Here is a 23378-nt window from a genome sequence, read left to right on the forward strand (position 1 = left end):
CCTTCTGTACGATATCCCGTACACCTTACATTCCTTTCTGCCTTTTCTTTCTGTGGTTTATTCTAACACTTTGACCTAAACTTTAAGTTAATGAATTTTCTGTTCATTTGTGTCTGATTGGTTTTTCCTGGTTTCTTAACCAATTGTTTTAGCTTTGCTTTCAGGTGCTGTCATTATCCATTTTAGAATTTCCATTTTAAAAACAAATTCCTGTGCTCTACCAAATTCTCAATTTTGTTTTGTCTTTTGTTTCCTCTACTCTATTAAAAAATATTTTAAAGTATGTGTCTTGTAACTCTGTTGTGATGTGTTTATGTTGTCTGTGAATTTCTTGGTTTCATTTAAGTTCTTTTGCATCTTTATATGGCCAGCATTTCAAATTGAGTTCTTAACAGCATATATGATAAATTGGAGAGAGAGGATTGGAGGCTCTGAATGATGTTATATTTCATCGGAGGAGATTTATTTTTGCTTCTAACAGACACCACAACTGGGTACATTAGCAAGCTAAGCTAACCTTATTCTAATCAGAGATTAAGTTGATTTGAAGCTGGGCTTTAGTTTATGAAGGGCTTATCTTTCTGTAATATCTCTAACGCTTTATTTTTAAAAATGATTTTATACTGATTTTATTTTAGTTATAAAATTTGACTTTTAATATTTCATTTCATTTTATTTTATTTTTTGAGACAGAGTCTTGCTCTGTCACCTAGGTTGGAGTGCAGTGGTGCAATTTCAGCTTACTGCAACCTCCACCTCCTGGGTTCAAGCGATTCTTCCACCTCAGCCTCCTGAGTAACTGAAACTACAGGCGCCTGCCACCATGCCTGGCTAATTTTTTGTATTTTTAGTAGAGAAGGGATTTCAGCATGTTGTCCAGGCTGGTCTTGAACTCCTACAGCCTCCTAACCTCAGGTGATCCTGAGCTCAGGAGTTCAAGCGATTCTTCCACCTCAGCCTCCTGAGGTTAGGAGAGGTAAGTGCTGGGCTTACAAGCATGAGCCACCATGTCAGGCCTTAATATTTCAATCAGCTTTTGAGTTGGTTTGAATTATCTAACCTCCTCTCGCCTCATCCTCCCAAAGTGCTGAGATTACAGGTGTGAGCCACTGTGCCCAGCCCAATATTTCTTTTTAAAAATTCTTTTTCTTTTTATATTTACAGAGATATAGTCTCACTGTGTTGCCCAGGCTGGTTTTGAACTCCTGAGCTCAAGTGATCCTCCCACCTCAGGCCCCCAAAGTGCTGGGATTACAGGCCACCGTGTCAGACCTTAGTATTTCAATCAGCTTTTGAGTTGGTTTGAATTACCTAGCCTCCTGTTGCCAGAAGCAGAAGTCCCTGGGAAGTTACTTTGACCATAAGTTTCAATTCCAAATTGCTGATGATTTATTGTTTATTCTGTTTTTTTGTTTCTCCTAATTAGCCTCCTGATGAAGAGAAAGAACTGGTTGATAAGATTGAGAGCACGTGGTCCAATCTGTTTAATGATTCAGTGAATGTGGAGCATGCTCTTGGGGACATAAAGAGAACTTTCACAGAGGTACCTTTTAAATTTCACTTCCCGAGTAACGACATTGAAAAATGTATTTGGGCTAAACTAACAAAACCTCGTGTTTCTCAGATTACCCGAGGTGACATAATGAACTACAGAGTTCAGATAGAGGAGTTTGCAAAGCGTTTTTACAGTGAAGGCCCTGGTTCTGTTGGCGATGACCTTGATAAAGGTAAGAAGGTTCATGTTGGTCTTACTGAGTGATTTGTGTATCAAATGTTTGAATATGTTTTGCTTAAGAATTCTATGGAAAGTGATTATTGTGCCATGATTTGAATATTTATTTCTCCCTGAAATACTTTTCCCTGGGGTCATTTTAGTGGTTACGTGTCTGAAAAGCCGGACTAATGCGACTCATTGGTAGTTGAGTGCCTGCTATCTGAAGGCATTGAGAAAAGTGCCAGGGAGCAGTGTCCACTCCTGCAGGGGTCCAGAGGCTTCGGCTGCAGCTCAGAAATCTTAAACAGCAGTGCCGGCCTTGGATAAGCACATGCGGTGTCTTATCCACCCAACTTCCTCTCTAACTCCCATCGTACTTATTCTTTGAATTCAGATCCTAGACCACTTCACGTTTGTCCCCTGCCCTTCACATCACATAGGCTAAAACGGTGGCAAGATAAAAATACTAAAATTCTCTTTTTTTTTTTTTTGGGACAGAATCTCTGTCACCCAGGCTGAAGTGCAGTGGCACAATTTCAGCTCACTGCAACCTCTACCTCCATGGTTTAAGTGATTCTCCTGCCTCAGCCCCCTGCATAGCTGAGACTACAGGTGCATGCCACCATGCCTGGCTAATTTTTGTATTTTAATTTTAATTTTATTATTATTATTTTTTGGAGACAGAGTTTCACTCTTGTTGCCCATGCTGGAGTGCATGGTGCAATCTCGACTCACCGCAATCTCCGCCTCCCAGGCTCAAGCGGTTCTCCTGCCTCAGCCTCCCGAGTAGCTGAGATTACAGGTGTGTGCCACCCTGCCTGACTAATTTTTTGTATTTTTAGTAGAGACAGAGTTTCTCCATGTTGGTCAGGCTGGTCTCGAACTCCCGACCTCAGGTGATCTGCCCACCAGGACTCCCAAAGTGCTGGGATTACAGGCGTGAGCCACTGTGCCCAGCCAGTTTTTGTATTTTTAATGGAGATGGGGTTTCACCATGTTGTCCAGGCTGGTCTCAAACTTCTGACCTCAAGTGATCCTCCCATCTTAGCCTCCCAAAGTGCTGGGATTACAGGCTTGAGCCACTGAGCCTGGTCCTAAAGTTCTTATTCTAAAGCGAATTTGGTAAATACTATGAGACAAACCAAATATCTATATCTAGGGCTTCCAAAGAAACAGGTGAGATCTATTTAAGGATGCTGAGAAAAGGTATCTGGAAAATGTGTCATTTGGGTAGATGAGTGTGAGCAGGGATGTAGTGACATAGAGTGGTAGTGGCCACTGGAATTGGGGGAGAAGCGTAGAACTGGGTAGGTAGAGTGGTAGGGGAGTTATCAGTAGGATGATGATATTCTCAAGGGAGCAGCAAAGGATGCTGATGTTGACTGCACTATAGACGGGCTCAGACTCCTTTAAAATAGCCTCATTTCTTGAATGACCTGGGTGTGAGAATTAGACAGTTTTCTCACTGGAGGAGACTGCAGATGTCATTGGTCTTTTGTTTTTAGTCAGAATAATGCCATAATTCTAAATTTGTCTTCCCTCATCCTTATGAGGATGAATTATAATTGAGGTACATTATGCGTGATTTCTTATTCAATTTTGTATACCTTAAAATTGTATTTATTCATTTATCGATGTGTTTATTTACTAGGAATAGAGCTTTTAGGTGTTTTTGAAAGAGAACTGGCAAGGCATGAAAAGAGCCGTCAGGAATTGGCTAACGCCGAGAAACTTTTTGATCTTCCTATTACGATGTACCCAGAGCTGCTGAAAGTGCAGAAGGAAATGACCGGGCTCAGGATGATTTATGAGCTCTACGAAGGACTGAAGGTGAGCCTCTCCCTGAAAGCGAAGGCCTCAAGCTCACTGAAAGGGATGGAGCAATGACTTAGGCCCCACAGACTTTGATGCCACTGTAATAATGAGCTTGGGTCTGATTTTGTGGAAACGTTTATTTTGGCTGCAGGAAGAGGAATGGGGCGTGATTACTCATGGGTACAGGGTTTCCATTTAGGTTGTTGAAAAAGTTCTGGAAATAGGTGGGCGTGGTGGCTGATGCCTATAGTCCCAGCACTTTGAGAGGCCGAGGCCGGCGGATCACCTGAGGTCAGGAGTTCAAGACCAGTGTGGCCCATGTGGTGAAACCCCATCTCTACTAAAAATACAAGTAAAAATTAGTGGGATGTGGTGGTGGGCACCCGTAATCCCAGCTGCTTGGGAGGCTGAGACAGGAAACTCACTTGAACCTGGGAGGCGGAGTTTGCAGTGAGCCAAGATCAAGCCGTCGCACTCCAACCTGGGTGACAAGAGTGAAAACTCCATCTTAAAAAAAAAGAAAAAAAAAAGTCTGGAAGTAGACATTGGTGGTGGTTACCTGACATTGTGAAAGTACTTGATACTGCAGAATGGTGTATTTTATTTTTATTTTTGAGACGGGGTCTCACTCTACCACCCAAGCTGGCGTGCAGTGGTATGATCATAGCCCACTGCAGGCTCAAACTCCTGGGCTCAAGTGATCCCCCTGCCTCAGCCTCTGAAGCAGCTTGGACTACAGAGGTGCACCACCACACCTGGCTAGTCTTTTTTTATTTTTAGTAGAGTCAAGGTCTTGCTACGTTGCCCAGGCTGGTCTGAACTCCTGAGTTCAAGCGATCCTCTGCCTTGGCCTCCCAAAGTGCTGGGATTACAGGTGTCAGCCACTGCACCCAGCCTGGAATTATATATTTTAAAATAGTTAAAATGACAAATTTTATTTTTTATGTCTTTTACCATCATCATAGAAAGGAAAACTCTCTTTGGAGGTCAAAGTCTTGGTTAAGGTGTGGGGTAAACTGTTTAGTTGCAAGCGGAGATTAAAAGTTGCAAATGTCAGCCAGGTGCAGTGGCTCATGCTTGTAATTCCAGCACTTTGGGAGGCTGAGGTGGGCAGATTACATGAGGCCAGCAGTTTGAGACTAGCCTGGGCAACAAGGTGAAACCCTGTCTCTACTAAAAAAAACAAAAACAGGTCCAGGGACAGTGGCTCACACCTGTAATCCCAGCACTTTGGGAGGCCAAGACAGGTGGATCACTTGAGGCCAGGAGTTTGAGATCGGCCTGGCCAACATGGGCAAACTCTATCTCTACTAAAAAATACAAAAATTATCCCGGTACAGTGTCACATGCCTGTGATCTCAGCTACGCCAGAGGCTGAGGCACAAGAATCGCTTCAACCCGGGAGGCGGAGGTTGGACTGAATTGAGGTTGCACCACTGCCAGCCTAGGTGACAGAGTGAGACTCTGTCTTAAAAAAATAAAAAATAAAAGTTGCAAATGTCATGCCATTTGGGTGCCTCTCATTGGTATATGTTTCCCATGCAAATTCATGCTATTCATTCATTCATTCATCCATCCATCCATCCATTCATCTGTTGGCTTAGTTCTTTATAGCTCAGTGCTGTGCTGGTTGGAGTGTGGGGTCCAGAAAAGGAGTCATGTCTGCCCTGACTATGTAGTCTGGGTTCTTGAGAAATAATCACTAGGAGATATATGTATCTATACCCATATCTGTCTATATCTAATCTGTATCTATACCTAATTTATATTCATATCTCTACCTCTACCTATACCTAATCTCTATATATCTAACTTATGTCTATATATCTACCACTGTGCCTGTATCTAATCTATATATATCTAATGTATATATATAGTGCTGCTAAAGAGGTGGCCTGTGAGTGAGGCTCTGAACCAGGACAGGCTTTTGCCTGGTGCAGAACAAGGCTTTCCAGGCAGAGGGTTGGGCAGGAGCAGGCACAGGAGATGTGAAGTTGTGTCATGCGTCCATAACCTTTCAACCTGATGATGGCTTTACCGGCCACAGACGCACCAGAAAATGGGGTTGGGATGTGCGAAGTCTATACCTGTATACCTTTACCTATACCTAGTCTGTCTATATCTGTAGCAAATCTATATTTATCTATATCTGAACTGTATATGTATTTCTAATCGATATCTATCTAATCTATATGTAATCATGTCTAATCTATGATATATCTAACCTATATATATAAATTTATATACCTAAACTGTATATTCAATCTATATATCTCTATACCTGTATCTGTGAGATTTATGATGAGGAATTGACTTTTGTGATTATGGAGGCTGAGAAGTCCCATGATCTGCAGTTGGCAAGCTGGAGACCCAGGAGAGCTGATGGTGTAGGTTCTAGTCTGAGTCCCAGTCCGAATGCAGGAGAACACTGAGGTCCCAGCTGGAGGACAATCAGGGACAGAGAGTGAATTCCGCCTTCCTCAGCCTTTGGTTCTCTTCAGGCCTTCAGTGGATTGGGTGAGGCCATCCACGCTGGGGAGAGCCACCTGCTTTACTCAGCCCCTGGTGCAAACAGTCATCTTACTCAGTGTCTCTCACAGATACACCCAGGGTCATGTGACCCTAGCTCAGTGGCCAGCATCAACTGGACACACAAGATTTGCCTTTGCACTGATATGTGAACAAGTAACCAGGCCACCAGGATGTGTGCTGGAAATGAGATGGACAGGGTCCCCAGATTGAAGACAAGGAAGGCGAGTGGCCGCCGGCCCAGGGAGTGCCGCTAAAGAGGTGGCCTGTGAGTGAGGCTCTGAACCAGAACAGCCTTTGCCTGGTGCAGAACAAGGCTTTCCAGGCAGAGGGTTGGGCAGGAGCAGAGACAGGAGATGTGAAGTTGTTGTGTCATGCGTCCATAACCTTTCATCCTGACTGGTGGCTTTATCTGCCACAGACGCACCAGAAAATGGGTTTGGGATGTGTGAAGTGGCCGGTGGAGCTGGAGCTGTCGGAAGGGACTCTGGGGGCAGCGGGAGGTGGGGGGGGTGGAGGGATTACAGGCAGGGGGTCCTGCCCCAGTGCTGGCAGAAGGGATGGCAGCTTGCATTTTAGGACAATTAAAGAGGGAATAGAGAGGAGAGAAGATTCCAGAGACGGGATGGAAAGTGATGAGACTTGGTGATTGATTCGATGTGTGCACCATGCAAGAAATTCAGAAAGTAGAAAACATACCCTCAGGTTTTAAAAGAAAAGGTATCATGAGAACTGAGAACAGCCATGTGTATGTCAAAATAGGTGGTTTTTTAATTTGTCATTTTTCTGGGTTCACAGTAAGTGTCTATATGGGATACATGATATGTTTTGACACAGGCATGCAATGTGTAATGAACACTTCACAGAGAATGGGTGTCATCCCCTCAAGCTTTCATCCTTTGTGTTAGAAACAATCCAATTATACTCTTTTAGTTATTTAAAAATATACAATTAAGTTATTGACTATCATCTCCCTGCCGTGCTATCAAATACTAGGTCTTGTTTATTCTATTTTTTTTTTTCTGCAGCAAAATAAGTGTTTTTTAAAATCCAATATTAAGACATAGCTTGGTTCCCCCACCCACTGTCTGGTCTGTGGACATTTCGTCACCTAGAGGGACTTCCACTCTTTCATAGCAATTGCTTCTCAAAGCTGTGTGTTGAGAAGAGTCTCAGGGACACACTGGGTGGCTCCTGGGAGGCCTGGCAGGACACTGGTCATAATCCCAGGATATCCTGGGGTGGCAGCGGTACCAGTGGGGGGCATGGGTGGATTCTGGATCTGGTTTGCAGGTAGAGTCAGGGACCTCCTGGAGCTGTGGACATGGGATGTGCGAGCAGGAGAACAAGGAAGACTCCAAGGTTTTGGCCTGAGTAGCCAGAAGGGTGGAGTCACTCTTAAGGGAAGCTCCAGGAAGAGAAGGTTTGGGGACAGTGGCGGACATCAGGAATTCAGTGCAAGGTGTTGTCTGCTGGAGGTCCCTGTGGCGATGTCAAGGAAGCACTTGGATGTATTTGTCTGGAGCTCAGAGAAGAGCTAGAAGTGTGAATTGGGAGTGTCTAGGTGTGGACCGTACTGAGCCACCAGTCCAGATGGGCTCACCTAGTGCCTTCGTTTCCTGGGGCTTCCAGAACAAATGATTACGAATGCAGACCGGGAAGCTGGGGTGGGGGTGCTGAAAACAACAGAAATGCATCTCCTCCCAGTTCTGGAGGCCAGGAGTGCAAAATCAAGGTGTCTGCAGGGCCATGCCCACACCCTGGACGTTGTAGGAGAGGCTCCTTCTTGCCTCTTCCAGTGCCTGGTGGCTTCTGGCTATCCTCAGCGTTCCGTGGCTTGCAGCTGCATCGCTCCTGTCTCTGCCTCCCTTGTCACAAGGCTGTCTTCCCTCTGTGCCTCTCTGCCTGTTTTCTAATGTGGGCACCATCATTGGATTTAGGGCCCACTCTAATCCTGTATGACCTCATCCGAACTACATCTGCAAAGACTCTCTTTCCAAGTAAGGCTTCATTCTGAGGTTCTGGGTGGATGTGCATTTTCAGGGGACGGTATTCAGCCAGGAGTGGGGTGGGTGGAGGAGAGGAGCGAGGGCTGAGCTTGGGTCTCTCCAGCATTAAATACCACAGGAAGATGTCTTTAAAAAGGAAAGACGAGGAGAGGGAGGAGTGGCCTAGGTGGTAGGAGAACAAACAGCTGAGTGTGATGTCGTGTAGGCCAAGTGAGAAACGTGTTTCTAGGAGGTAGGACTGGCCAACTGCACCAGATGCTGCTGATAGACCAGGGGAGAAGAGGATGGAGGGTGGACCCCAGCACTGCATGTCATGGAGGCCACTGGGGACTGCCACAAGAAGGTATCAATGGAGTGCGGCCGTGGAAGCCTACATGGAGTGAGTCCACGGTGTTTACCTGAGGGAAGAGAAAGCATGATCCTTGCAGAGACTTCTGTGTGAACGCTTATACACAGCATTGTTGGTAATAGCACAATACTAGAAACACCCCAAATGCCCATTAAGCGACTGGATAAACAAGCTGTGGCTCATCCACACCATGGAATACTACTCAGCAAGGTAGAGGATCGAACCAGTTATCAGCACATCCACGCAACAACATGGGCGACCCTCAGAATCGTCATGCTGAGCGAAAGAAGCCAGATACAGAGGAGTGCAGATTGTGTGATTCCATTCATAGAAAAACCTGGAAAAGGCAAATGATTTTATGTGGCAGATCCGTGGTTAACTGGGGGTAGGGACAGGAGGAGAGGGATGGGAGGGTTGATTAGACAGGGGAATAAGGGGGCTTTTGAGGGTGATGAATGAGTTCACTATCTTCATCATGGTGGTGCTTTCACAGGCATGCACATCTGTCAAAACTTTGCAGAGTTTTGTGTACCTTTAGTTATAGACAGCTTATTAGATACAAGTTAATCCTCAATAAAGCTGTTAGAAAAACAGACCAGGTATGGTGGCTCAGGCCTGTAATCCCAACACTTTTGGAGGCTAAGGCAGGAGGATTGCTTGAACCCAGGAGTTTGAGGCCAGCCTGGGCAACCTAGCAAGAACCCCTGTCTCTGCAAAATAAAATAAAAAATGTCCAGGCCTGGTAATGTGTGTCTGTAGTCTCAGCTACTCAGGAGGCTGAGATGGGAGGATCACTTGAGGCCAGGAGATTGAGACTGCAGTGAGCTGTGATCACAACATTGCATTATAGCCTGGGTGGCAGTGAGACCCGATTTTTTTTTTTAAAGTAATTTTTATGTTAAATCTCAGGAAAATATAACACAGAAAATCTCTTTATAGTCATCAAGTAGGAACATGTTTTATTCTCCCTTCTTAGCGTCAGCCTGATGGTTTGTAGACAGATTCTTGGATTAGTGATCTAAAGTGTAAGTATTTTGTAACCTCAGCCTTGTATCAGGAAAAAGAAGCAAGTTATGACAACCCCTGAATGAAGTACGCCTTTTAAGACCCAAGCAACACCCTGATTTAAAAAAAAAAACACCTGTTACTTTCCACCTCCACTTTTGTCTTTAGAAAAGGAAGATGTATTTCTGGATCCCACACATCCTCAGATATGGCATTATTTTTGAAAAGCTTACAAAAAGTGGGATTCTTTTCTTGTTGTTTTAGATCCTTCTAGTCAACCCCTCGTTTGTGAATTTCAGATAGTTGTAGATCGATGGGAAATAATTTAAAATATCTGAATGTGACTCAGAGTCAAGAACTTGCCCCCCTTGTCACGTTTCCAAAGGGGTCTTGTTGATGGAGCTGTTTCTTGCACGTTTCCAGGCTGCAAAAGAGGAATGGTCTCAGACCCTTTGGATCAACCTGAATGTGCAGTTTCTCCAGGAAGGAATTGAAGGTTTTCTCAGGGCTCTCAGAAAGCTACCTCGGCCAGTCCGTGGCTTATCAGTGGCCTACTACTTGGAAGCAAAAATGAAGGCATTCAAAGACTCGATTCCTTTACTTCTTGACTTGAAACACGAGGCACTAAGAGACAGGTTTGTTTTGTGTGCTGTCCGGGATGGGAAAGTGTGGGAGGAGCTTTTAGTTAAAATTGTTTCCTTCAGTGCATTATCTTTGCTTAGGTCTGATGAAGAAGCGTAAGATTCCAGCAGTGCCACAGGGCTATATGTAGGCACAACACGGTTCTGTAATGTTGTTTCTATGTAAAGTGTCTATACAACTGTCAACCACAGAGTCTTTCAAAACCAAGAACCCAACAGGTGTGAAGTGGCATTTTCAGTTGCTTTTCTCGAAAATTTAAAAAAATATAGTAAGTGGCCTAGACCAGCCCTCTCCAGCAGACATTGAAAGGGACTCACATATGTAATTTACAGTTTTTTAGCCACTACAGTAAAAGAGTAAAAGAAAACAGGTGAAATTAATTTTAAGTGTATTTAATTAACTCAATATCCCAAACATTATTTCAATATGTAATCACATAAAGCATTTATTTATGAGATATTTTACATTCTTCTTAAAAAGTTCGTCAAAATACGATGTGTATTTTCTACCAATAGCCTATTTCAACCTGGACTTGCCCCATTTCGAGTGCTCAGTAGCCACGCATGGCTCGTGGTTGCCTTACTGATGGCATAGCCAGCCCTGTGGGTAGGACAGAGAAGGCTTCTATGTGTGGGTCTGTGGTCATTTGGTGATGGTGCCACACAGACACGAATTAGGAGTTCCAGTCCTGATTTGTGAGTTACGCTCCTCCTGGCGTGTTCCGCTGTTCCTCTGTCACGTTTTTCAAAGTGTGGTCATCTGGTCATGCTGTGACATCAAATGACGTCATTTTCCTTAGTGAGAAAGTCATCCCTTCTTTGGTTCCCCTCCCACCCTTGAGTTCACATTGAGAAAGTCTCTTCCAAGTGCTGGCTTGTCGTCAACACCTGTTACACCTGTCTCTCCCTCTCGGCAAGGAGCAGGCAGCCCTCAGGGTCAGGTGCTGTGGCTCCCCAGCCCTCCCTTCACTGTCTGCTGGCCTACCTGAAGCACTCACCTTTACCTTTGCAGACTTCAGTTCCCTCATCTGTAAAACTAGGTAGAAATAGGCATTTTTTAGCTAAGCTTCCCAGTTTTATAATCCCATAACCCAGCGTTTCAAACTTTGGTCACGTGTCATTTTTGTCATATCTGAGTATCATCTATGCTGCCATGGCTTTGTATTTTTCTTTCTATCAGTCTATTTCTTTTTTACAGAAATGAATATTATTCTAAAAAGAAACTGACACCACCACTGTAAAGAGAAAATCAAAAGCTCTTGCCAGAAATGGAAAGTAGTTATATAGATACACACACACATACATAAAGAGCTAAAAACAGTCAGCTGTCTCTGAGCCAGAGGCCTTTGCTCTAAGAAAGGTGAATGACGGTGGAGAAGGTCATTCACCTTTCTTAGAGCAAAAAATTAAAGAATTAAAGAAAGAGGAAAGAAATATGAAAGGTGGCTCGCCAGTCACAACAGGTTTATTTTAGAGAAAACAGACGTGAGAGGTTTATTTTCGAGAAAACAGGCTAAGAGTTTTTAAGGATTCAGGGTGTGTGTCTATCAAAGGCTTGGACTGCTGCTGTGCCTCTTTGCTGTGCGTATCTAGGAGGGAGAGATGTGCGTCTGTTCCCACAGCGTTCTGCAGCTGCAGGCATGCCCGACCAGTCTGCTTTTAGCTTCCCTATCTTAGCGCACCTGAAGGGAAAGGAATGTGCTTATTAAGGCCCATTGTTTTCCTGGGGCCCAGTGTATGAGGGTGAAGTTTGGCAGTTACCCCAGAGACTTCCTCCCCTCCTCCCTCTGTGCCTGAGCTGTCTTATCTGTGTTTTACTGTCTGCTCTTTCTGGCGGCTGGTGGCTAGAACTGAACGTGGTGGTGTTTGCTGGGGGTGACGGATGCTCCTGCTCTGTCACACAGAGGCACCACCAGGAGACTTTCCTTTCCGTGTAATTTAATGCAATTAAGAGGACTGGGGAGGAACTGGAGAGGGAATCACTCTGTCCCTGTGGGTCAGGGCTGTGTCGTGTTGAGTGTGGACCTCATAACCCACCACCAGGGTTATGTCATGGACGGGCCCCAGGCCTGCTTTGCCCACATGCTGTCCATCAGTTGCTGTGATACGGCTGTTGTGAAACAGAAAGATTTATTTGCAAGGCTGCCAAGCAAGGAGGCAGGTGAGCACCCTCAAATCTGCCTTCCCAAAGATAAAGCTTAGGGATGTTTAGGGGTTAGGGGAGTGGGGTGCTTTAAGTTGCGGGGGAAGGTGATTGGTGGTGGGAAAAAGGAAGTAACAGGCTCATTCTGAGCAGGCGGAGTTAGGGTTCATGGCATTTCACAGGACATAGGTACAGAAAATGGTGGCGCCAGCATGGCCGGAGGGTGGAGTTTTTGGCCCTCCAATGTCAAAAGGCCACCTTTGGGGCATTGGCACAGGCCAGGTGAAAGGTCGGTGGTATCTACCGGTTTGAACTGGACAGAGGAGTTGGCCCAAGCTCCTAAAAAACAACCCAAGTGACCATCGCCATAGTGATATGTGGATGTTATCCGTGAATAGCCAGTGAAGGTTAAGTCTCAGCATTCGGTGGTGAGGCCTTCAGCTTCGTGGGAAAAAATAACAAAAAGCAAGTGACCGTAAGCCACAGGGCAGGCAGACCTGATGACACTTACTCCTCAGTTTCAGTTCTGACCCTCCTTCCTGTCAGTGCTGTGCTAGGCCGGGGGGTACAGAGACCAGTGAACCAGTACGGCCTCCTTTCTGACCATTTCCATGGCACCGTGTGTGTGTGTGTGTGTGTGTGTGTGTTTACAACAACACTCTGTGATTCAACACTTGCTGCTTACATGCTGGGTACATGGCATTCTGCTGTCTAGCGCCACACTTAGCTGCCTTACTCATACCCATTCCGTACACACAGAACCAAAACATGGGTACATTCACAGGCCAAATGCAGACGTTAAAAGACGGCCAGTCGGTGAGGAGCAGAGCTGCCCTGTTGTGTCTGTGTGCGCAGAAGTCTGCCCCGCCCGTCCCGTCTGAATGGCCGCTTCGTGCCTCCTCTTTCATGCTGCGGTTTTCTGGTAGTACTCAACACCTTCTGTAATTATTTAATTTATACATTTGTTTATTGTTTGTTGATTGTCTCCCCAAGCAGGTGGCAGGTTCCCTGAAGCTAGGGACCTTCTCCTTGGTAACTCTGTGCCCCAGCCCGCTGCCTGGCACGGAGTCAGCACTGAAATATTTGTTGAATGCATGAGCGCTCATAATTTACATGAGGCTTTCAAAAAGGCTGAGTGAGTCTCCGGAGGCTGAGCTCATTGGTTGAGAGACTATGACAGAAGCAGTTTCCAAGAATTAAAAGTTGCACGTTTTATAAGATGGCCGTGCAGACTAGCGTGTGTATATATATATATAGTATTTTGCGAGATGTTGTTTTCAGGTTTGACTCCGGAGGCCAGTGGGATTTGGAGAACTTTGGGAATATATTTTCAGTGATGCCCTCCTATTTTAGAATTTCATTACAAGAAGTTTACGAAAATGAGATTCATGCTGTGATTTAAATGGGAATAACTGAATTCCTCACTAACTCCGGTAAGCTTAAAGATTTAAATGCTTATGCTCTTTCAGGCATTGGAAAGAACTTATGGAGAAAACTTCTGTCTTTTTTGAAATGACCGAAACCTTCACCTTGGAAAATATGTTTGCTATGGAACTGCACAAACATACAGAAGTTCTCAATGAGATTGTCACTGCTGCTGTCAAGGAGGTCGCCATTGAGAAGGTTAGACTTCAGTTAAAAGCAGTTTTTAAAGAACAACCTTTTTTTAAATCAAAGAGAAAATAGCGAGACCTCATCTCTCCTAAAAAAAAAAATTAGCTGTATGTAGTGGCATGCCTTTAGTCCCAGCTACTTGGGAGGCTGAAGTGGGAGGATCACTTGAACCTGGAAGGTGGGGGCTGCAGTGACCATGATCGCGCCATTGCACTCCAGCCGGGGTAACAGAGTGAGGCCCTGTCTCAAAGAACAAAAGCAAACAAACAAAAAAGAGAACACATGTTTACTCTAATACATGATGTACTTCCGTAATAAAGAAGTATTTGTTGGCTAGGCGTAGTGGCTCATGCCTGTAATCCTGGTGAAACCTCATCTCTACTAAAAATACAAAAAATTAGCTGGGCAGGGTGGCGCACACCTGTAGTCCCAGCTACTTGGGAGGCTGAGGAGAGAATCGTTGGACCCGGGAGGCGGACGTTGCAGTGAGCCAAGATTGTACCACTGCACTCCAGCCTGGGCAACAGAGCAGGACTCTGTCTCAAAAAAAAAATTGTTTTATTGTTCCTCATTATAGTTTCGTTTTCCATTGTTTAAAACATTTTATTATTATTTTTTCTTATATATTTATTTTGCCATTGATTTTTTTAGATAGCAGTACTGTAATAGATGTTCATGTTAGAAAATTTAAAAAAAATTTATGATCTCACCCCCTGAAAATAATTATTAACTTTTTAATGTATTTCTTTCCCTACTTAAAAATGTATGCACACAGATGTACACATATACATATACACATACTCATATATGTGCACATATGCCTGTGCATGTGTATGCACGAACATACACAGCTACACACATACGCATACCCCCATACACACATATGCACATACATGTATACAGTCACGTGTCACCTAATGACGGGATACCTTCTGAGAAATGTGTCCTGAGTTGATTGGTGATTGTGCAAACAAACCTAACTGGGCTGACTGCTGCACACCCAGGCTATGGGGTACAGCCTGTTGCTCTAGACTGCGAGCCTGGACAGTGAGTGACTATACTGAGTACTGTCAGCCAAGGTAACTGAATAGTACGTATGTATCTAAACGTAGAAAAGGTGCAGTCAGAATACGGTCTCATAGTCCTATGGGACTACCATTGTATACCAGGTTCATCGCTGACTGAAACATCCTTATGCAGCACATGACTGTGCATAGTATACCACACATGTGTATACACATGTATATACATATAAACACACATGCATGTAAACACAATGTATACATACAATGTGCACACAGTGTACCTAACATACACATAACGTGTATACATGTGTATATATGCACAGTGTACACACAGTGTACCTAATGTATACATGTACACACAATGTACACTATGTATTCATATACACACGTACACACAATGTACACTATGTATTTGTATGCATACAATGTACACACAGTATACCTAATGTATATATGTACACACAATGTATATTATTCATATACATACAATGTACACACAGTGTACGTAATATATACACATACATACAGTGTACACAATGTATTTGTATACACACAATGTACACACAGTTTACTTAAGATATACATGTATGTATAATATACATGATATATTAATATACACACAATGTACACACAGGGTACTTAATATACACACATACACATAATGTATATACATGTGTATGTATGCATACAGTATACACACAGTGTAACTAATATGCATGCATACATACAATGTACATACATATATACATATACACACAATGTACACACAATGTACCTAGTATACACATGTACACATAATATACACATACGTACACGCAGTGTACACAATATACCAAACATAAACTTAATATACATACAATCTACATACATACATATGTATACACATATACATATACATATGTATCAATACAGATTTTTTTGTTTTGAGATGGGGTCTCCCTACGTTGCCAAGGCTGGTCATGAACTCCTGGTCTCAAGCAATCCACTTGCCTTGACCCCCTAAGGTGTTAGGATTACAGGCGTGAGCCACCACACCCAGCCTCAATACAGGTTGTTTTGAATATGGAATCATAAGAGGCCTATCATTTTGTAATTTGGTTTTCTAGACAGTAAAGTAAGCACAGGGGCAGGATCCCATAACTGTGCAGACTCCGGGAGCAGACTGTGGGGTTTAGACCCTGTTTCTGGGCTCGGTAACTGAGCTTCATGTTTCTCGAGCCTCAGTTGCCATCTCTGTAAAATGTGGGTGATAATAATCCCTACCACAATACTTTGAAGTATTTGCTTCGAGGACTGAATGACATCGCGTATGTGACATGCTTACCTGCTACATAGCAAATGCTTAATGAATGACTGTTACGACCATGGCAGAATCCCGACTTTTCAGGAAACAGACCCAGGACTCCGATTGCGTTGTTGGCCGGAAGCAAGCGAAGGAAGGCGTGTGGGGCTGGGGCTTGCTCCTCACAGCTCGTGCGCCTGAATCATTCTTATCATTGTTTTAAATTCCTGACCAGGCTGTGAAGGAAATCCTAGACACTTGGGAAAACATGAAATTCACCGTAGTCAAGTATCACAAAGGCACCCAGGAGCGGGGCTACATCCTGGGTTCCGTTGATGAAATTATCCAGTCTCTTGATGACAACACTTTCAACCTGCAGAGCATCTCGGGAAGCAGATTTGTGGGACCTTTTCTGCAAACTGTGCACAAATGGGAAAAAACGCTTTCTCTAATAGGGGAAGTCATTGAGGTGAGAGAAAAGATGAACAAAAGATGGCTTACAGCCAGTGCATAGCAGGAAAGAGCTTTTATATGAGGACATTTGGTGCTTAGAAACAAATGATCCTCTTTCTTACTTTTTTGTCTTGATTTATTTCGAGGGCAAAAGTGCATGATTAGAGGAATTGATCTGAGTTTTTCTTTCATGGATGATTTTCATTTCCAAGATTCCTAATTGCTTCTTTTCATATATCTCTGTTTTTCTTTGATACTGTCCTGTTCTTGTTGCAAGGATGCTTTTGCCTCCTTGATCACACTGAACATTAGAAACATATTTATTTTAAATTTCTTTTCAGATTTCGCTACACTTTTTTAAAAAAAACGTCTGTTGACTGTCTCTTATGGTGGGTTTTCCTCCGCGTGATTTTGTTTTTTTTTCCTAGCTCATCTCACATTAATTCTTTTTCTTGTATCTGCTTCACTTTGTCGTCTGTTTTTGCAGCCTCTCTAACCTGGGGCCTGTCACACTGGGAAGTAGCAAGGTCTTCTAGTAGGCGGTTTGGGGCTTTCTTCCTTTTGGGCAATGCTTGCCCAGACCTCTCTGAGCAACCCAGGCTCACTGCACCATTTTTGTGTGCTTGGCTTTTTTTCCTCCCCAGACCACGGGCAAGCACTTTGTTCTTGGCTACAAACCCAAGTCTTGGGCGGGACGAAGCCAGGCCTGGTTCCCTGGCCAGGTGTGAGATTCGGGCCTCCGTGATGCCTGGGCTTCCTTGCCTTGCTTTGTTTGTTTCTTTGTTTTGTCTGTAACTTTGTGTTAGTGGAAGCTCTTGTGTAGGATATAGCACTGTTTTTTAATTTGTGAGTTAAAAATAATTTTTTTTTTTAGACGGAGTCTTGTCCTGTCACCTGGGTGGGAGTGCAGTGGCGCTATCTTGGCTCACTGCAACCTCTGCCATCCAGGTTCAAGTGGTGATTCTCCTGCCTCAGTCTCTCAAGTAGCTGGGATTACAGTCACCCGCCACCATGCCCAGCTAATTTTTGTATTTTCAGTAGAGATGGAGCTTCTCCTTGTTGGCCAGGCTGGTCTTGAATTCCTAACCTCAAGTGACCTGCCCACCTCAGCCTCCCAAAGTGCTGGGATTACAGGCATGAGCCACCATGTCCAGTCAAAAAATTTGTTTTTATTGAGGTGAAATTTGCATACCATAAAACTGGCTTCTGTAAAGTGCACAATTCAGTGACATTTAGTACATTCACAATGTTGTGCAACCACCACCTCTGCTTCCAGATTTTCTTGAAACCAAAGAACAGCCAGTGCCCCTTGAGCAGCCACTCCCTACCCATCTCCTCCCCCCAGAAACAGACTGCAACCACCAGTCTGTTTTCCGTGTCAATGGATTTGCCTATTTTGGATGTTTCACTTAAATGGAGTGACACAATATATGATCCTTTACGTCTGGCTTTTGTTACTTAGCATGATGTTTCCGGGTTCTTCCGTGTTGTAGCATGTGTCAGTGCTTCAGTCCTTTGTATGGCCCAATAATATTCAATCGTGTAGATTGAGCACATGTTGTTTCTCTGTTCATTGGCTGATAGACAATTGGGTTGTTTCCACCTTTTGGCTATTGTGAACAGTGCTGCTGTCAACATTCATGTACAATTACTTGAGTCCCTGTTTTCAGTTCTTTTTTTTGTGTGTGTGTGTGACAGAGTCTCGCTCTGTTGCCAGGCTGGAGTGCAGTGGCATGATCTTGGCTCACTACAATTTCTGCCTCCCAGGTTCAAATGCTTCTCCTGCCTCAGCCTCTGGAGTAGCTTGACTACAGGTGCCCACCACCATGCCCGGCTAATTTTTGTATTTTAGTAGAGATGGGGTTTCGCCATGTTGGCCAGGATGGTCTCGATCTCGTGACTTTGTGATCTGCCCGCCTTGGCCTCCCAAAGTGCTGGGATTACAGGCGTGAGCCACTGTGCCTGGCCCCCTGTTTTTAATTCTTTTGGAATTTACCTAGGAGCGGAATTGTCAGGCACATGGTACTTGGTTCCCTTTTTGTGTGGCTTTGGCATGGCCTGTCCTTGGTGATTGTGGGTCACAGGCTTCACCCCCTTTTCATAACTAGAAGTTTTCCTACCTAAGCTGGGCTGCATGGAGAGCTTCCTTTTGCTTTTGAGTGTGGCCATTAGTTATGCTTTCCGTAGCATTCCCATTCATTTGGAGTGGAGGGGAGCTCGGCCGTGCAGATGATGCTCACTCTGTCACCTTGCCCGGAAGGTCCTTCTGTCTGAGTTGATTTGGGTCTGTCCTGTGTCAGGGTGGGCTTTGCTATCCATTCCTGGAGGTATCTGATAATCACTGCTGACACTGACCTTTTGTACATTTACAGATTTGGATGTTGGTTCAGAGAAAATGGATGTATCTTGAAAGTATTTTTATTGGTGGAGATATAAGATCACAACTTCCAGAAGAGGCAAAAAAGTTTGACAACATCGATAGAGTATTTAAAAGGGCAAGTGACTCACTTCTGTTTTAGTAATGAAAGAAGGGCAGTGATCTGAGATATTTGTACATTGTATTTCTCCATTAGTAGCTTCTCTCTTTTTAGAGACAGTGTCTTGCTCTGTTGCCCAGGCTGGAGTGCAGTGATGTGATCATGGCTCACTGCAGCCTCGAACTCTTGGGCTGAGATCCTCCTGCCTCAGCCTCCCAATCAGCTGGGATTACAGGCATGAACTGCCATGCCCAGCTAATTTAAAATTTTTTTATAGGGATAGGATCTTGCTATGTTGTGCAGGCTAGTCTCAAACTCCCAGCCTCAAGTGATTCTCCCACCGCGGCCTTCCAAAGCACTGGGATTACAGGCCGGGTCACCTTGCCTAGTCCACAAATAGCTTCTGAATTTTTCCTGTCACTATATATGACCTTAATCTATCTGATAAAAATTTGTGTTTGATTTTTAGCTGCTGGCATATGACACTGAATCTTTTTCACATTTATCAGAAAAGCAATATTTGCTTGTTTAAAATATTTTGAAAATGTAGTACAGTGGGAAAACGTGTCTCTCATGGTTTTGTCACTTTCATGGGCCCACTTTAACATGTGACTATATTCATTTTATCTTTTTCCTATGTGTATTAATTTAAAAAGCGTAATTATAATCACATTGTGTACAACTTTATGTCTTATAATTTTTTCTTAATATTATGAGAAACATTTCATATTAGGAAGTCATCTGAGAAAATATTTTCATGGCTCTCTGTATATTCCAGTGAGTGGTTTGACATTAGTTTAGTTGATTATTCTCTAGTCATTTGACATTTGTTTGAACAGAATTCTTTGCTTTCATAAATAATGTCCAGGTTCATGCCTAATGCTTCTTCCATAGTTAGAGTGAACATCTTAAGATAGATTGTTAGAAAGCAAATTGCCCATGAAAGGGTGGATGCATTTTAAAGTCCTTTCTAGTGGCTGGTTAGTGTGGCTGGGATTTTAACCCAGCTCACCTGCCCTCAAAGACTGGGTATTTTGCTACTTAGCTCTGCTGCTGTGTTCATTAATTACAGGTGACCAGTTCATGTTTCGGTCTCTTTTATCCACTGGAGTTTATAATTGTTTTATACTCATTTGCATGAGCTCTTTTTTTAAACTTAAGAGACTTACACAACACATATTAGTCCAGGCATGATAACTCATGCCTGTAATCCCAGCACTTTGGGAGGGCAAGGTGGGCGATCACTCAAAGTCAGGAGTTCGAGACCAGCCTGGCCAACATGGTGAAACCCCATCTCCAGTAAAAATACAAAAAAATTAGCCAGGTGTGGTGGTGCATGTCTGTAATCGTAGCTACTTGGGAGGTTGAGGTGGGAGGATCACTTGAACCTGGGAGGTGAAGGTTGCAGCGAAGGGGGATTGCAGCACTGCACTCTAGCCTGGGTGACAGAGCGAGACTCCATTAAAAAAAAATTACACAACGAATGTCAATTCATATCAGTTCATTACAGAATGGTTTAGAAATTATAAAAAGCCAAGAAAAAGGAAGCAAAAAGTCCCTCCAGTCCCCTTACCCAGCGTAACCGTCTTAACAGCTGAGCATATGTCTTTCCAGAACGTTTATTCCTTCACAAACATACACATAGATATCGATAAATAAATAACATTTTAAAAAATGGGATCATTCTTTTTTCTTTTCTTTTTTTTAAGAGACCAGGTTTGTTGCCCAGGCTGGAGTGCAGTCGTGTGATCATAGCCCACTGCAGCCTCCAACTCCTGGGCTCAATATGATCCTCCTGCCTTGCCCTCCCAGGTAGCTGAGACTACACGTGTGTAATACCCCACCTGGCTAACTTAAAAACAAGTTTGTTTTTGTTTTTATTTTTTAGTGGAGATGGAGACTTGCTGTGTTGCCCAGGCTGGTCTCAAACTCCTGGCCTCAAATGATTCTCCTGCCTTGGTCTCACAAAGCGCTGGGATTACAGGAGTGAAAATGGAATCAATCTTACCAATATCATTGGCTATTTTCATTGAACAGTTTGACCTATTTTAATAAATAAACATTGAAATTATCACTCACAGCAGACGATTGACCTGTTGTTGGACATTGAAGCTATTTCCTTCTTTTTTCTGCTGTGTTGAAGAATGCTGCTGTGATTTCTGTATATACAAATTGCTCACAGTGGAATTGCCAGCTTTGTTTATTCAGCAAATGTTGATTGGACACCTACTGTGTGCTAGCACTGCTGTAGGGTGGGGTGGCACCCATCAGTGAGCAAAACAAAACAAAAAATCCTTTCCTTGTGCAGCTGGCTTTCTTATGGGATGATGAAAAATCAGAAACCAGTTAATTACATGTAGTACATTAGAAGAGGGTAAGGATATGCATGTTTAAAAATGATAAATTGATCCCTTGAAAGCTGATGGCACCGGGCCGCTTGTCAGTTTCGTCTCTGCTGTGCCTGGGCTTGGGTGAGTGCCTGTTCCAGGGTCAAGAACAGTGTCTCCGCTCTCCCTGCCCACCCTGCTTGACGGCTCTCCTCTGTCCTGGTCCAGATCATGGCCGAGACCTTGAAAGATCCCGTGATCAAGAGGTGCTGTGAAGCCCCGAACCGCCTCAGTGACCTACAGAACATCAGCGAGGGCCTGGAGAAGTGCCAGAAAAGCCTCAACGACTACTTAGATTCGAAGAGGAATGCTTTCCCGAGGTTCTTCTTCATTTCTGACGACGAGCTGCTCAGCATCCTGGGGAGCAGCGACCCGCTCTGCGTCCAGGAGCACATGATCAAGGTCGGCCCTCTGGGTGCGCAGGGGCTCCCTGTGTGAGCCTTAGAACCGCCTTCTGTCCTCCCTGGTTCCCTTGCCATGAGGTTCAGCCCAGAGAGTTAAGACTGAAATGCTGCTGGAGTTGGTTGTTTCGTTTGTTTTTTGAGATAGGGTCTGGCTCCGTTGCCCAGGCTGGAGTGCAGTGGTGCAATCGTGGCTCACTGCAGCCTCAACCTCCCTGACTCAAGTGATCTTGCCACCTCAGCTTCTGGAGTAGCTGGGAGCACAGGTGCACACCACCATGCCCAGCTAATTTTTATATATTTTTTTGGAGAGACAGAGTCTCACTATGTTGCCCAGGCTAGTCTCTAACTCCTGAGCTCAAGCGATCTTCCTACCTCAGCCTCCTAAATTGCTGGGATTATGGGTGTGAGCCACCACACTCAGCCATGGAGTTTTTATTTGAAGCATAAGCCTGATGATATTCACAGTCTGAAATAACAGCAGATTTAGCTCTTTTTCCACAGTCCAAAACTAAAAAAAAAAGAAATATACAAAGACTAATATATTAAACAGAGGAGCATTAGAGGATAGTGGTTTAGCACGTGGACTCTAGAGCCAGATTGCTGGGGTCCAAATCTTTGCTCTGTGCTGAGTTTCTGTGTGACCTTCGGCAACTTACTTGATTTCTCTGGACATCGGTTTCCTCATCTGCGAATGGACTTAACCCCAATAGTTACCTGTTTCAGTGGAGCTGTTAGAAAGATGAAATGAGTTGCTATTTATAAAGTACTTTGAACAGTGCCTGCCTTTCAGTGTTGGCTAAATAACCCTCTCCACTACCCAGAATCGGCACTGGTTACCATTTAGTCTTGTTTGGTTTGTCTGTTTTGTAAAGTTGTACAGGTTCGTAGTCCTCTCGGTCCCCATCCCCATTCATAGTTCCTCTACTTTCTAGAGCAGACACTATCATGAATCTGTTGTGATTCCTTCCAGACCATAATTTCATACTTTAAAAATAAATGTATATGTATCCGTGAACCATTTCCTAAATGGCAGGAAACAACAGAGAAAACTGTCCCTTGTGATAGAGAACCGAGGCTGGCCACACACGATCTTTGGCTTGCTAATCAAAGCTCTTCATCTAGCTTCGGCCTGGAGCAGGGGCTCTGAGCCTCGGCACTGCTGCCATTTGGGGCTGGAAGACTCTGCCGTGGGTGCTGTCCTGTGCATTGCAGGACATTAAGTAGCATCCCTGGCTGTGACCCACTAGATGCCAGTGACACCCCCTCCCCAGTTGTGACAACCAGAAACATCTCCAAACATTGCCAATGTCCCTGGTGGCAAACTTATCCCTGGTTGAGAACCAGTGTTGCAGGGTAATTCCCTCATTCCAGATCAACAGAGTACTTAGGACAAGTACTTTCTTCCATGCTTTCCCTTTAATTAACGCTAACTTCCTTCTTAAAGTAAGATTCATATTTTTGACTGCAAGTTTTTCCTTTCTCAAAGGGGACGCTTATACAATGTTCTGCTTCTACTTTTTTTTTTTTTTTT

At 44.0% G+C, this 23378-nt stretch overlaps 1 protein-coding gene across 1 annotated transcript in view; it reads left to right on the top strand.

Annotated features, from left to right (window-relative positions):
- DNAH10 (dynein axonemal heavy chain 10) overlaps positions 1 to 23378 on the top strand; it is a 177268-nt gene that overhangs the window by 54133 nt on the left and 99757 nt on the right. The window contains exons 21-28 of the mRNA XM_037744185.1: positions 1427 to 1543; positions 1625 to 1727; positions 3366 to 3544; positions 9845 to 10056; positions 13675 to 13828; positions 16362 to 16595; positions 18952 to 19074; positions 21612 to 21845. Of these exons, the coding sequence (XP_037600113.1) occupies positions 1427 to 1543; positions 1625 to 1727; positions 3366 to 3544; positions 9845 to 10056; positions 13675 to 13828; positions 16362 to 16595; positions 18952 to 19074; positions 21612 to 21845 (1356 nt within the window). The remainder of the gene's footprint in view (positions 1 to 1426; positions 1544 to 1624; positions 1728 to 3365; positions 3545 to 9844; positions 10057 to 13674; positions 13829 to 16361; positions 16596 to 18951; positions 19075 to 21611; positions 21846 to 23378) is intronic.

Source organism: Cebus imitator, unplaced genomic scaffold (assembly GCF_001604975.1).
Source record: "Cebus imitator isolate Cc_AM_T3 unplaced genomic scaffold, Cebus_imitator-1.0 Scaffold169, whole genome shotgun sequence".
Lineage (NCBI taxonomy): Eukaryota > Metazoa > Chordata > Mammalia > Primates > Cebidae > Cebus > Cebus imitator.